Source organism: Calliopsis andreniformis, chromosome 6 (assembly GCF_051401765.1).
Source record: "Calliopsis andreniformis isolate RMS-2024a chromosome 6, iyCalAndr_principal, whole genome shotgun sequence".
Lineage (NCBI taxonomy): Eukaryota > Metazoa > Arthropoda > Insecta > Hymenoptera > Andrenidae > Calliopsis > Calliopsis andreniformis.
Window position 1 is genome coordinate 942657 of NC_135067.1, and position 14366 is coordinate 957022.

Sequence of the window (14366 nt, forward strand, 5' to 3'; positions counted from 1 at the left end):
AAAAAAACATGAAAATAATTTGCAAGCTCGCAAATTGTTACATATCCATTTATTACATACATATACGTATGTATTCTTATATCTTCCGTGACTGCGCGTGATGAACAGAAAAAGAAAGAGCTAAATCGAGAGAACATATGCTCTGGTTGAAAAGAGATGAGGGAGCAAGGTGCAAAGGAGAGGGGGCGATGCACAGTTTGGTGTGGTTTGGTGATATGTCGATGGTCGGTCGACACAACAATTGGCCGACATGTTTCATCAACGATGTGGTCGCTGTGTTGCTTTAACGAATAACAATTGCACAGCCGTACGGGAGTTTTCACAATACAATTATGGATTGGTCCTCAGTGCGGAACCACTCAAAGATGACGAACTTTTTGAAGTTCGTATCGACAAGAAGGTACTGAATCGACATCAAGTTCACCTAATGCACTGCTGCCTTAGTTACCTTTCATCTGTCAAAATATTGTTTACAACGATCACAAAGTGAAGTTTTTGGTTTACAGTTTATCTCGTCGTTATTCAGTCCTTTTCCTCATTCATAATGTCATTCAATGTGTTATCAACAAATAGCACTGTAAACGCGCGATCTTCGGCCTCGTTGTTTGATGCATCTTCCGAATCTCTTAATACACATGTATTTTTTATACAATATTAACATGTTAGTATACTCTTAATTTAATCTTAGTAAGTAAATAATCTTAGTAAGTTAGAACCACAATGTTTGTGTATTGTCACAGATGTGTACCTGTATTTTCATTGAGTGATTGCATATAAATTGGTGCTTTTTTATTGTGTAATGAGTAGACTGTAAATGTTAATGCATTTATGGAAAATTTAGAAACCTACAGAAAAAGATACAGAAGATACATGATATGCAAACTATATAAAATAACATAATATAAAATATATTATATTTAGAGGGTAAAGCAAATTTATATTTAGGTTTCATCTCTTTAGTCTTGTTTAAAGAAATATTAATTTATATAAATATCCATGGCCTAGTAATGAAAAAAAAAACAATTACAACATATTCAATTGTTTATGATTTAATTTTGTATCATACAGATAAAATCATGGAGTGGTAGCATAAAAATTGGAGTGACTGAGTGTGATCCAAATAACATTGAATTACCAGAATGTTCTCTCAGTCTTTTTCGAGGCACATGGATTATGGTTGATTCTAGTATAGTTCACGATGGGGTAAGAACAGTAGAAATGTATGGAATGGATCTGACTACTTTGGAAGAAGGAAGTACATTAGGTGTAATGAGAACATCCAATGTAAGTTTTGATTAATATATTAATTTTGCTAATGAATATATTGATATATTTTCTTCTGATTTTAGAATGACTTAATATTTTACATCAATGGCATCTCTCAAGGTGTAGCTGTGACTAATATACCAGAGCGTATCTTTGCAATTGTGGATATGTATGGTAATTCTGTACAAGTAACTATAACTCATCCACAAATCACCTCTGCTTTATGTAATGAGCCAAAAGATGAAGTTGAAATCAATAATGATTATGCTCTTGGAGAAGCATCTAATTCCTCTACAACTAATCTAGTCGCTAATTTGAATGTTAATTTAAATGTTAATGTAAACGTTAATTTACCCAAGAATCCAAGCCTTGCAGCCATTAGAGAGGATAGACTGAGATTTCATGAAAGGGTTGGTTCTATGGTGAAATTGTCAAATAATGCCAGAACTGCAGAAAGGATAAGACCTTTAGATGAATTTAACAATGGAGTAGTAATGACTCATAGGCCATTAAGGGATAATGAATTATTTGAGGTATATAAAAATGAAATGTATGTAAAACAATACGAATTGTTATAATAAATTACATTGCTACAGGTACGAATTGATAGACTTGTGTACAAATGGTCAGGCAGTATAGAAGTAGGTGTTACCATGCACAGTCCTACTGCACTGGAATTTCCAGCAACAATGACTAATATGAGGTCAGGAACAACTATGATGTCTGGATGTGGAATTTTAGTAAACGGAAAAGGCATATGTCGTGAATATGGGGAGTTTAATCTGGATGAATTAAGGGTAAGATTAAAAGAATTTTATTAAATTCTATTCTATTATTCAGAGCATTCCAAAATATGTAGACATATAATTTCAGAGTTGAATTTAGTACATTGTTAAAGTACCTTAACGTTATTTACTAGTGTGTTACAAACCAAAGAGTTTAGGTTCTTCCCAAAAAATGGAAATCCAGAAGATTTGAGTCTGGTGATTGAAATGACCAATCAATTACCCCTATGTCTAATTCAATTAGTTTGGAATTTTTGATTTAAAAACTGTCTTGTTTGTTGGCTAAAATGAGGTAGAGTACTATTGTACTTAAACCAAATTCAGCTCCATAATTTGAGTGACACATCTTCTAATAATTCACCTAAGTTTTCTCATAAAAATTTAATATGTGATTCATGAGTTAATCTTCCAATTAGAGGAACTAGTTTAATTAAATGGTTGTCAACTACTTTTACTTATACATTAATATCCAATTGATGTTCATGCCATACAGCATTTAGAAATTACTAAGCAGCAACACATGTTTGTAAAAACCAGGTACAGAAAGACGCACACCTGTACATGTATGAGAAAATTAATTGTCACAGCTATAATAGCTAAATTCTACACCATTACAGCAGTAAAGATTTGTTAGAGAAAATTCCTGCAAAATTGATCTTGGCATTGATGTTCAATGTCATAGTTTTCTTTACTGTATTATATTCTATTCATCATAAGAAGAAAGAGTGTCAAAGGAACCATAGGTTTCGATTCACGCATTCTCTTAAGAAATGGTGCTAAAGCTTTATTTAGCTCTTAGACTGATTTTATTTACGGTATGTTTAAATTTTGCAATGAGATAAAAAGTATAATATTTGTTTAATCGAAACCTGTTCGTGGCATTACGACGGAATGCTGCTTCTATTCTGTAGGATGACAAGCGATTGAAGCGGATAACGTTTAATGATAAATTAATAAACGTAACATATTTCAAACTGTTTCCTTCATAATGACATTCCATTTAAAATAATGACTCGACCTCCATATCTCACCCACTATTCCATGTGCTAAAAAACTAGTAACTTTACATAACTTCCGCCCCCATATCAAACAACTTTTATAAAAACATTTTGTTTATAACATCACTTTTTTAAAAGATATTTCACCGTATTTACAATTAGTCAAAGCAGACATCCTATACAAAAAATAAGTGAGCGAATTAATAAATTGAAACAAGCTTCGTATTATTTTACATGCGAACAGAGCAATTGACTTTTAATTCTACAAATGAATTTTTACGTAACTTTATTACAAACAATTCGAATTATACCATGTCTGGTGTCATATTTATCGAGAGAACGCAAAAAATCAATTGGTATTACTTGCATGAATATATACTATATAATAATATATATAGATAATAATGTATATAATAATAACGTTAATTTTTGGTTTCCAAAATGTTGATGTAGTCGTTAAAAGTCGGATCGATTTAGAATCTCTTTTAGATGTAACAGTCTTCCAATAGATTTTATTGAATTATGGTATAGTTTTCAAGCTAAAGAATAATTTCCTCCTGCTTTGTCAGTTCCGCGCTACTTACTCTGTACCTGACTACAGTGTATAAACACATTGCAAATAAAGTCAGTACAAGAACTAATAGAATTTTTACATCATTTTTGAAAGGAACAGTTGAGCTGTGTCCCATAGTTTTCTCGCACCCTTTTTATTTATAATGAGTAGAACATGATATAATAAAAAGAAATTTTGAATTTCAAGATCAAGATCAATTTCGTGAAAACTTTTTTAACAAATACTCACTGATCCAAAAGTATAAAATTCTGTATACTTTGCACATTTCTTAAAAACTTTCACATGTTAGTATATCTTATGTTTTCCATTTTTACAATGCTATAACTGCTTTAAGTACTGTCATTTTGATCAATGCAATTGAGAATTCTTCCACTAACTTAATGGTTTTGCAGCTAGCAATTTTCATTAAGTATTTTCAAAATCTATCAGTATCCAAAAGTCATTTATGTAATCTTCCTACTGTTTTTCTGTCCATTTGGTAAACGTGTACCAGGAAGACATTCTATGTACAAATGTTTTGCTAAAATAATATTATATTGAGAAAGATAATACATTAAGTGCATGTTTATAATTTTTGCATTTGTGCAATGCAAACTATCACAAAACTGTATTAGAATAGAAATTTTCTACATGTACTGTTCTCACTCTAGAGCACTGAATTGATTCAAGCATATTACAAAATAATGTTTTGCAGCAGGATTGTACATGGAATGATAAACGTTACTTGTAAATAGTTGAAGGAAGAGCTCAGTTTATTATTAAAATTAGTGGAAGATAAAAATGACTGTAACTGGGAATATTATTCTTAATATTTTTCTTATTTTTGTGAACTGAATTCACCTCTAAAGTTACACATACATCTTGGACATCCTGTACAGATATTATTAGGTTTTATATTTTAAACTATAATTAACAATATATTTATGTCTAGGAAGGAGACAGAGTAGGCATGATAAGACGAAGTAATGGAAACCTTCATTACTTAATAAATGGTTTGGACCAAGGCATTGCCGCAAAAGTACCTGCAGGTGTGTGGGGTGTTATTGATCTCTATGGTATGACTGTAAAAGTTACAATCGTTGATCGTGATGAAAGAGAGGAACAAAATTTAGTTACTAGGAGAAATACATTACAATTACAAGGATTAAATGGTAAGACTACTATCCGTTTCTTTTATGTATTACAATAAGCTATTATAACTTGAATGTTCTTATGTTTCAGAAACAGAGGAAGAACCACCTGACAGACTTATGTTTCATTCTTATTGCGGTACACATGTAGAAGTGATTAATAATGGACGTACAGCACAGAGGCCTAAGTACATACAATTTATGCATAAATATGTCTAAATTACTAAACATATTACATTATCTGTATCTGTTTCGTAGTGTAATGGATGACTTTAATAATGGTGTTGTTCTAACTTCGAGACCGTTAAAACCAAACGAATTGTTTGAAGTGAGATTGGACAAAATCATAACAAAGTGGGCGGGATCCATCGAGATAGGTGTAACTACTCATTCTCCAACTGAACTCGAGTTCCCTTTTACTATGACTAATGTTAGGTATGTAAAATAATATATCCAATCCCTACCAATACCTATTGTATCCTCTTAAAGTTATGTTAAGTTTATCGCCCGTGTTATTGCTCGAAGGTGGTCATGTCCCTTGCAGATCCGGTACATGGATGATGACAGAAAATGGGGTAATGCATAATGGCACTACCATAATAGCTGATTACAGTCAAAATCTCGATCGATTACAAGTTGGAGATCGTGTAGGTGTGATGAGAAAAGATAATGCAACGTTACATTTTTATGTAAACGGTGCTGATCAAGGAGCTGCTGCCGTAAATGTGCCTGAGAAGGTTTATGGTGTCATAGATCTGTATGGACAGGCTGCTCAGGCAACCATAGTTGACAATACAGACTTTTACAGTCCAACGACAAACAATTCAAGCTTTAGTAACACAACTTTATACAGGTTGGTAAATCTTATTTATCCTAAATTTTTTGATCGTGCAACATCTGATAGTAAGACACGGTTGATGTATACAACCGAGTTAAAGCAACAGTCAACACTTTCGTTATTACTTATAAATATAGAATATTTAAGTTATTAAAAGATTTATCCAATAAATAATTAGTATCAAACACCTATAAATACTGGAAGTTTGCAGCCTATAGACAAGAGTCTAAGATTAGATTTAGAAAGGTATATTTTAAAATATTTTTCATTAATTTCTCATAATTATATTTCGTTAATAGTGATTTAAGATTTCATCACATCCATGGTAAGAACGCAAAGATAATAAACAATGGACTAACAGCATTAAGGCCTAGAGCCCTAGGTGAATTCAATGAAGCTATCGTGATTGCAAATCGTGCATTGAGAGATGGTGAGATGTTCGAAGTAATTATTGATAAAATGGTCGATCGTTGGACGGGAGCAATTGAAGCAGGTACATTTTTAAATACTAACGATCATTACATTTTCTAAGCTAACAATGAGACAATGAGAAAATGTTTTAGGTTTAACTCTTATAAGACCTGATGAATTAGACTTCCCATCTACAATGACAGACATTGATCACGATACGTGGATGTTATCTGGATCCCATGTTATGCGAGACGGTGTCACTCTGAGAAATAATTATGCTTGTGATTTGGATAAGGTTGTAGAAGGCAATCGAATTGGAATGATGCGATGTTCAGATAGTACCCTTCATTACTATTTGAATGGAGTGGATCAGGGACCTGCTTGCTCGGGTGTGCCTCCTCACGTCTATCCTGTAATCGAATTGTACGGCCAATGTGTTCAGGTGTGTTACCATTTTGTTCTATTTCCAGACGAAAACATAATTAAAAAAAGGTATAGTACCATATACACCTATGGATTTGTTAGGTCACAATTGTACTGCCAGAACGCAGGGATCCGATGACGCAACAGTATTTACCATCAGAGAACAGTACTAGTCAACAGCCTATATCTGTAATTCAGCTTCAAGCTCAAGCAGAAAGAATGCACAAGTTCCATGAATCTGTTGGATTGAATATTCAATTGAATAGCAATAGAACAGTAGCCACTAGGTGTAGGGAATACAATAACGCGGTATTATTAAGCGAGTCACCGTTAGAAAATAATGAAATATTCGAAATTGCCATTCTAGAAGTTGCTCGAGAATGGAGTGGCTGTTTAAAGATAGGTATTATAAGTAACGAAAGTGGAAATTGGTTAACGACTAAGAACCTTGTACCTGGTATGGGGTCCATTCCAGCAGACGCTTGGTATTTAACAGGTAATTATATGACTTTATTATACTAGTGCCAATTTTATATTTAATATTTGTACATTTAGGTAACGAACTACGACATAACGGGTATGTTCTGTGCATGAATTATTTTCCAAGCCTGGAATGGTTACGTGTAGGTGATAAAATTGGAATAAAACGTACGCACGAGGGTAACTTAAAGTTTTATATAAACGGAGAGGACATGGGTGTAGCTGCATCTAACATACCAGAAATGGTATATGCTGTAATTGAATTGTTTGGTAGTACAGTGGCTGTGAATATTACAAGCAGTAAACAACAGAATGCTGCAGTTTCCCCAAATGCTAGTTTGAGGCTACAAGATTCTTTGGAATTATTGTTAGATCCTATGCCTCCTGTCTTGCGAAAGTATGTTTATTCAAATACAGTTAAACTTATTTATTAACACATAAGGAGACATTTTTTATAATTGTGTTCACAGCGAAGTTGGAATGGATACATCAGTGGATATTTCTGAGGGGAAATTAGCTAATGATGTAACACTTACACCAACGCAAGGTGCACCTCATGCGATTGGTGAAGGCAATTGGAATTACGAGTTTCACGAAAATCATGGAAGAAATATACAATTGGAAACAAAAACTATTGCACGAAGAGTTGCAAGTTATAATCAAGGCATGATTTACCTTTATATCTAGTAATGGAATCAGGTGTCAATACATAAAGAGTGGAACAAGTATATGTTACAATATTTTAAGGTGTGGTAAGGCACCTCTACTGGATCAGAAAATGAATAACATAATGGCCGACCTGCTTTCGTTTTACAGTAATAAGGCCTTAAAGTTAGCATCATGTTTTGAAACGAAGAGTAGGTTGCGCATATCTATGAGACAAACATTGAAAAAGGCCGTTGACCTAGACGAACGCGTTCGGTTGCTTGAGAAGGTTGTTTCGAAAGGCCCTTGACACATGTTAAGACCCTCATAGCACGAGTTCTTCAATGGGACTCCTACTACTGCAAACGGTGCCCGCTCTTTCAGTTACTTGATTATCTTGAACAGCTGACTGTCTGCGATCATTCGATCTACACTTCATCTGTGTGTATTACGTACGTTCTTTTCCATGAACATTACCGATCTTTAATGCTTTATAAAACCTAATTGTACCTAAGAGGTACAACAAAATGTATTAAGACATGTTTCTTCTATTGCTTCTTCTCAATGCAAAATCACAAAATCCTTCGTGTAAACATGTTAATGTTGGAGTACCCTACCACTTCTTAAAATATTGAAACATATACTTGTTACTGAATACTTACTATTAACAATCCTTTTAGTATCTAAGATTTATGTATATACGCATCTTTAATTTTATCGCTATTAATACCTTTATTTTGATCTAACATTTTCTATATTTCACCATATTTTTCAAGGTGTGGTAATGTCTAGTCGCCCTATAATAAAAGGTAAGCCATTTTTAGTGAAAATAGAAAAAATAAATGAACGATGGGTTTCGAATATTCTTTGTGGTGTGACTTGCATCTCACCAGAGAAAGCTAACTTTCCCTTAACTGCTCTTGGATTTAAGAAACATTCATGGATTATTTGTAGTGATTGGATATCTCATAATGGTATCAGGGTAAGTCAAGTAAAATTACATAACATGATGTGAATAGCACGAAACCTGTATTTTCTCTTTGTTAGGTAAAAACGAAATACGGAGCTGCTTTAGAAGGTCTTCAAGCGAATTCCATAGTAGGTTTATTCATTGATGAAGATAACAGATTACATTTAATTATAAATGGTGTAGATCAAGGCGTAGCTGCAACAGACATGCCTCCTTATATTTATGCTGTATTTGACCTTTATGGTCAGTGCGAACAAGTGTCCATTATTGGAAATATTTCTGAGCCATTTTCATCTTCTTCTGTTGACAATACCACAACTGTATCGTCGCTGGAATGTATTAGAACAAAGTTGGAGGATGCAGAAAATTCGAGGGAGAAAGCAGATCTAGAATGTCATGAAAAAGAAAGCATTGTTGTGGGAACGTCTTCAGAATTATCTTCCTCTACTTCGCCAAGTGTCCCGAGTCAGTGTAGCTCAACCGTTAAAGACGACAATATCGTGGAATATTCAGATAATATACATTTAACGAACAATATTGAAAACAAAGCAGCACCAAGCGTATCAACTGGCAATAATTTAGATTCAAGTTCAGATGCGAACAACGACACACGAGGCATTAGAAACAAGTGTTACGACAATTCGAACCAGTTGAATAATAGTCAATCCGAACAATCGAGTATTAGGAATGAATGTACAAATGTAGAGATAAATAACGCAACTAATATTAATATTAAGAATGGTACCACGAATAGCACAATGACGAATTTAAACTCTAATAACGCGATAAATGAAAACATAGCGTCCACTGGTCAAGGAAATAATTTAAGTGCTGCTTATCAAAACAACGTGCCTCCTAACATGTTAAGCTCGTCTCAGACTTTCGTATCTCAGAATACGTTGAGCAACACAACTTCTGACATTTCTAATACTGTCACGTCTAGTTTCAACGAAGTGCGTTCAAACATGTCCTGGAATAATACTGTGTCCGTTGACAATTTCATTGACGCAAACGCGACTCTTTCAGGACAAAATACAGCCCCCAATCACAATGCACCTTCGCTGCAAATGTTGCAACCTTTGTCGCTACCGTCCACTCCTCTTGAAACAAATATTATACCCTCAAAGAAGTGCGAGTATTTAAAGGCATGTATGAGATTGAAAAAATCATTGGTTTTGCCAGATGAATTTTTTTCTTTGGATGACGTACTATGCTACTGTAGTGCTTGCTATAAAGTAGAAGGGGATAGTGCAATATGTAAAAAAGGAGAGCCACCAGCAGAATTCGCGGTGCCAATCGGTTGGACTAGATTTCCATTAAAGCAAAGTATCAATGCGAATCAAATTCCACAAAGTACCACAGACAAGTGGCACGTTGCATTCTATGGTATACGTCTCGATGCGATCAGGTAAATAAATTTATCTCTTAAGTTTGACCATTATTTAACTTTAATTAATATACTTTCAATTTTATTAATTGTTTACAGACTGATCCTGGATACAGGAGAACTTATGACGAAAGAGCAGTTGGATTTCAGCAATTTAACCATGAATATGAAGAGCGAAGATCAAAATCCTCAAGTAGTCTTTTCTCCCAGCATAAGATATGCTGCGTCCGAAGAATTCACTAGAAAGTATCCGTAAGTATCTTCAATTACGATACTAAATAATTATATATTATTATTATTATTATTATATATCGTTTCATAGTTACATTGATACTCAATCCAATAAAAAAGTAAATGCATCTACTGCATTTCAATTGCTGGTAAGACCTGGTTCGTACACAATTAACCCTAGCGGCAAAGATGGTAACGATCCACAGTTCGAATCCAGTAAATGGGCAACCAAAGAAGCAGGTGCTACAGTGATTGTGGCTCTGTTAATTCATCTCGAAGGATTTTAAACATCATGAAAGTGTGAGAAAGTTCCAAGTCGCAGCTTGTCACAAGTGCCACGCTTTCAGTCGAGGATAAACGAATGTACATAAGCATTATAATAACGTGATACAATTACTGTAAGATTTTTTAAGATCAATTTTTTATCTTCAATTATTCCACCAAATCTTCGCTCTGTGTATGTACATTTATGTTTAATACTGTATTACATAGTACTTCAGTATAAATGAGCGATTCTTTTGAGATTTTCGTTACCCTCGATTTAATTCAGTATATAGTATCGAAAGAAAGATACAAGATAGGTGTAATTCGTTAACCGTCGATTGAAGTATTTGTAACAATTAATTTCTTAAAGTACATAATAGCACATATATCAAATACATAGTATATGTATTATGTTTACACAATCAGTATAGCTATTGGCCTAGGTTCACAGCGACAAGTATTTTGTTGATATGGATTGTCGCTGTATTAAAGGAGCACCTTCTCTTGATTGTTAAAACTTATGCCTAACGAATACCAAATCTCTAAGTATTATTAATACAAACGAAAATCTCTCTCTCTCTCTCTCTCTCTCTCTCTCTCTCTCTCTCTCTCTCTCTCTCTCTCTCTCTCTGTCGTTTTGTTTAAAGCACTACTCTGTAACGTCAATGCAGAGACGTGTTACATGTATAATGTAGAAATAAACTAATGCAATTGTAAATCACATTACGAGGCTATCGCAGTAACTTCTGAAGAATCAAATTCCCATGAATCGGATATATTCAGAAAATGTAATAATTATATTTTCAAATACGCTAATTAGAATTGCAGGTTTCTTTTTGTGAATACTATGCGCACTATTTATAAATGCATAAAATAATATAAATGAAATGAAAAACATTAACGGTGTTTATGTGTCATAATTCGTTATTATTATATTTTTAATTTTATATTTCATATATCTTGTTATAATGTTTGCTTTTCAGTTAAAAAAAAGAGACCAAGTATTTTCGAGAATCAAGCTCCAATAATTATCTATCCTTAAATTCTTCTGGACAGAAGTGGAAAGCGGATAGTGTACGTTGCGACGTAAATCTCAAGATGCGCTACAAACACTTACATATATAAATTAATCGTTTATCATATATAATTTAAACAGTTATTTAACATAATACGTATAATATATAGATTCCTTGTAGACTCCTCGTACAGTTATTGTTCCCTGTATCAAAAATTCGACTGGGGAATAATAAAGCAAAAACGAAAAAATGTTTTAATCGGCAGAAAGTAGGATTTTTGTCTTTTATTCTTTCTCCTTTTTTCTTCAAAATTTTCCGATGTTAACAGGAAAGTTTCTTCAACTTTTTATACCCAGATTCGAACGTTCTGGTCCCAGGAGCAGCTAGCAACGGCCATACCGTTTCCAGCAACACTAAGCGATGTTACTCGATTTTCATGACCTGACAGCACACCTGTAAATGTAAGGTAATAAATATATCTGCTGATAGATACTTCAAATAGTAAGGAATCTATTATCTGATATTGTATTAGATGTAATAGCACTCACCATTATACTGATTCTTCAACGTATCCCATATATGTATAGAATTGTCATCGCTTCCGCAAAATATAAATCTGCCACTGGAGGATAAGCCACACGAAGTATAACCAGGATTTGTATTTGGTGGCTTAAACGCAGCTAACTGTTGGTCGGATCTGATGTCCCACAGTCTCGCTGTTTTGTCTTCTGATGCCGTTACAAAAGCTTGCCCTGATGGGTGATACTAAACAAAGTATACAGAATACGGCTTTTAATTTTACAAAATCTCTGAATGATTATAGGTCAGTACTCTTGTAGAATATTACGAAAACGGTTAATGTTTTTATACTTACACAAACAGAGTTTACGTCCGCCTCGTGTCCAAAAAAAGTTTGCTTTGCCGTTTCCTCTCTCAAATCCCACAATTTACATGTTCTATCCACTGATCCAGTAAGATATGTATTCATGTCTGGGGATAAACTAATGCTGACTACATCACCAGCATGAGCATAGAAGTCTGTCGTTTTCTTTCCAGCTTCTAAATCCCACATACAACTAAAAGAATTTCATAAAACCATTCATTTAAAACAACCTTTCCTGATTGAAGTAATTGACTATTGTTATCATTTTACAGGTATATCTACATTTTCATATCTCCTGATCCAGTGATGATCTTTTTATCCTCCAAAAATCTGCAAGAGGAAAGGAAGCCTTCGTAGCCTAGCAATTCCCTAACGATCTTAGCCGATCCTGTGGCATCACGATTATTCACGTCATACACAGTGCACATGTTGTCCATACCGCCACACGCAACAAAATTTCCTGAAGGTGCAAAGGCTACGGACATTACCCATGCTGAGCGCAATGGAATGACTTGAACTTTATTTCCAGTCCAGGAATCCCAAATGATTAGTTTTCCGTCTAGAGAACCTGTCACGCAATGCCTGAAAATAAGTGTTTTTACGAATATTTAACGGAAACTCGTTTTCATCAGTTCAGAATGGGAACATGGTGGTTACGCTTGATTTGACGTTACACTTGAACGAAACTGACCTACTATCGCCACTATAGTGCACCGAATTCACCTTGTTGATATGCCCCTTTAACAATTTTTTCGTACTTAATTTGACTTTTGGAGCGTCCGCCACTCCATTGCACGCTTCCTCCAGAGTCGTGTCTTGCTGTTTCTTTTGATCTTCCTATCAAGCGACGAAGTAAGTAGTTATTATATTATAGTTATTGAAATTAAATTAACTCTTGGAATTCTTCTTTTTTTCTTTACTTTTATCTCACCTTGCATTTATTAATTAGATCATCCAGTTCCTGCTTCAAAGCTACTGTCTCAGCATCATCCTTCCCCATTTTTTGTTGGAGTTTTGCGGTGTTTGGGAATTACTATGAAACTGGAAAGAAGGAACACGGACGATGATGGATGCACAGACACTGTGAGCAAATTTCCATCAAAACGTGAAAGAAGCCTCAGCATCGTCCATCCTCCTGCCCCAGTTAATCGTATTAAATCGATGCTTAATCTCATTTGTTCGGCTCCCCGACCTAACTTAATTACCTACATACACGATAACCCTTATTATTCCATGCGTGTAATTTTTTCTTTTATGATACAATTATAACATTTAAGTACCAATATTGGACAATTGGAATAACTTTTCAGGTAGGCTTTTGATTTCAGTTTTACAGTGGTAAACGGTATTTATACGTCTATACAGTATCGTTTCGTCAGCCAATGTCTGTTACAATTTATAAGAAATTGATAGAAAAAGAGACGCAGTTACGGTACATAATTCTTCCTGTTCTTTTCTCCAACAAAAACCATAGTTCGTCGCGCTTTCGAATTCCATTTCACCTATAAATGATTCGATCATTTGTCTGAATCGATTTAGTTGTATCGGTTCATCGATTAGAGATACTTTGGTAGAGAAATCTCTTTTATAAAATGTAATTAGAAGTAAAATAAAAATAGTAAGACATTTTTTTTACTTTTTGTATTTATTTATTTTAAATGAATACAAATCAGGATAATAGTATAGTGAATGTAAGATTTATTTATTTGTTAGTGTACAAATACTTTTTTAAAATCTTTAGGACTACTATTATTTAATTCACAATTCTTAATAATTGTGGTGACTGTGTATAAAAAAAGCATGGTGAGCAGAAAAGAAAACATTTTACTATTGAGTGTTCTGCTACTGAATTATGTAAGTTATGTTGCGTCAGTCGAAGGAGTTTGTTTCAGTGCAGCGCTAAATAACAAAGAAAACGTATCGTGTAAAGAATATTCTTCGAATATATTCGAACAGATTAGTAGCGATTACTACAACAGAAAAATCAATTTTGAAGATAGCGTTGTGAAAGGTGAGCAATATATAATTTATTTATAGTTGACTTATCAAATGTTCGATATTTTTT

General features: G+C 33.9%; 2 protein-coding genes across 3 annotated transcripts; one reads left to right on the forward strand and one right to left on the reverse strand.

The window, feature by feature from the left end:
* Positions 1–234: 234 nt before the first annotated feature.
* Positions 235–11711, forward strand: Neurl4 (neuralized E3 ubiquitin protein ligase 4). 2 transcript variants are annotated; one of them, XM_076380550.1, is made up of 17 exons: positions 235–400; positions 1069–1284; positions 1350–1799; positions 1863–2063; positions 4555–4774; positions 4845–4941; positions 5012–5188; positions 5298–5606; positions 5891–6084; positions 6155–6444; positions 6528–6921; positions 6981–7302; positions 7376–7569; positions 8327–8532; positions 8598–9928; positions 10007–10159; positions 10230–11711. In XM_076380550.1, the coding sequence occupies exons 1-17, from the start codon at positions 251–253 to the stop codon at positions 10423–10425; spliced, it is 5100 nt and encodes a 1699-aa protein (XP_076236665.1). In that variant the 5' UTR covers positions 235–250; the 3' UTR covers positions 10426–11711. The 2 variants fall into 2 exon arrangements, with proteins under 2 accessions (XP_076236665.1, XP_076236666.1); XM_076380551.1 differs by having other exon boundaries at positions 7053–7302.
* Gbeta76c (guanine nucleotide-binding protein subunit beta-2) lies at positions 11669–13381 on the reverse strand. Its single transcript, XM_076380556.1, has 6 exons — positions 13233–13381; positions 12993–13138; positions 12584–12883; positions 12293–12494; positions 11967–12183; positions 11669–11871 (listed from the first exon to the last, which is right to left on the reverse strand). Exons 1-6 carry the CDS (start codon positions 13299–13301, stop codon positions 11765–11767), a joined length of 1041 nt encoding a protein of 346 aa, XP_076236671.1. The 5' UTR covers positions 13302–13381; the 3' UTR covers positions 11669–11764.
* Between the last annotated feature and the right edge of the window lie 985 nt (positions 13382–14366).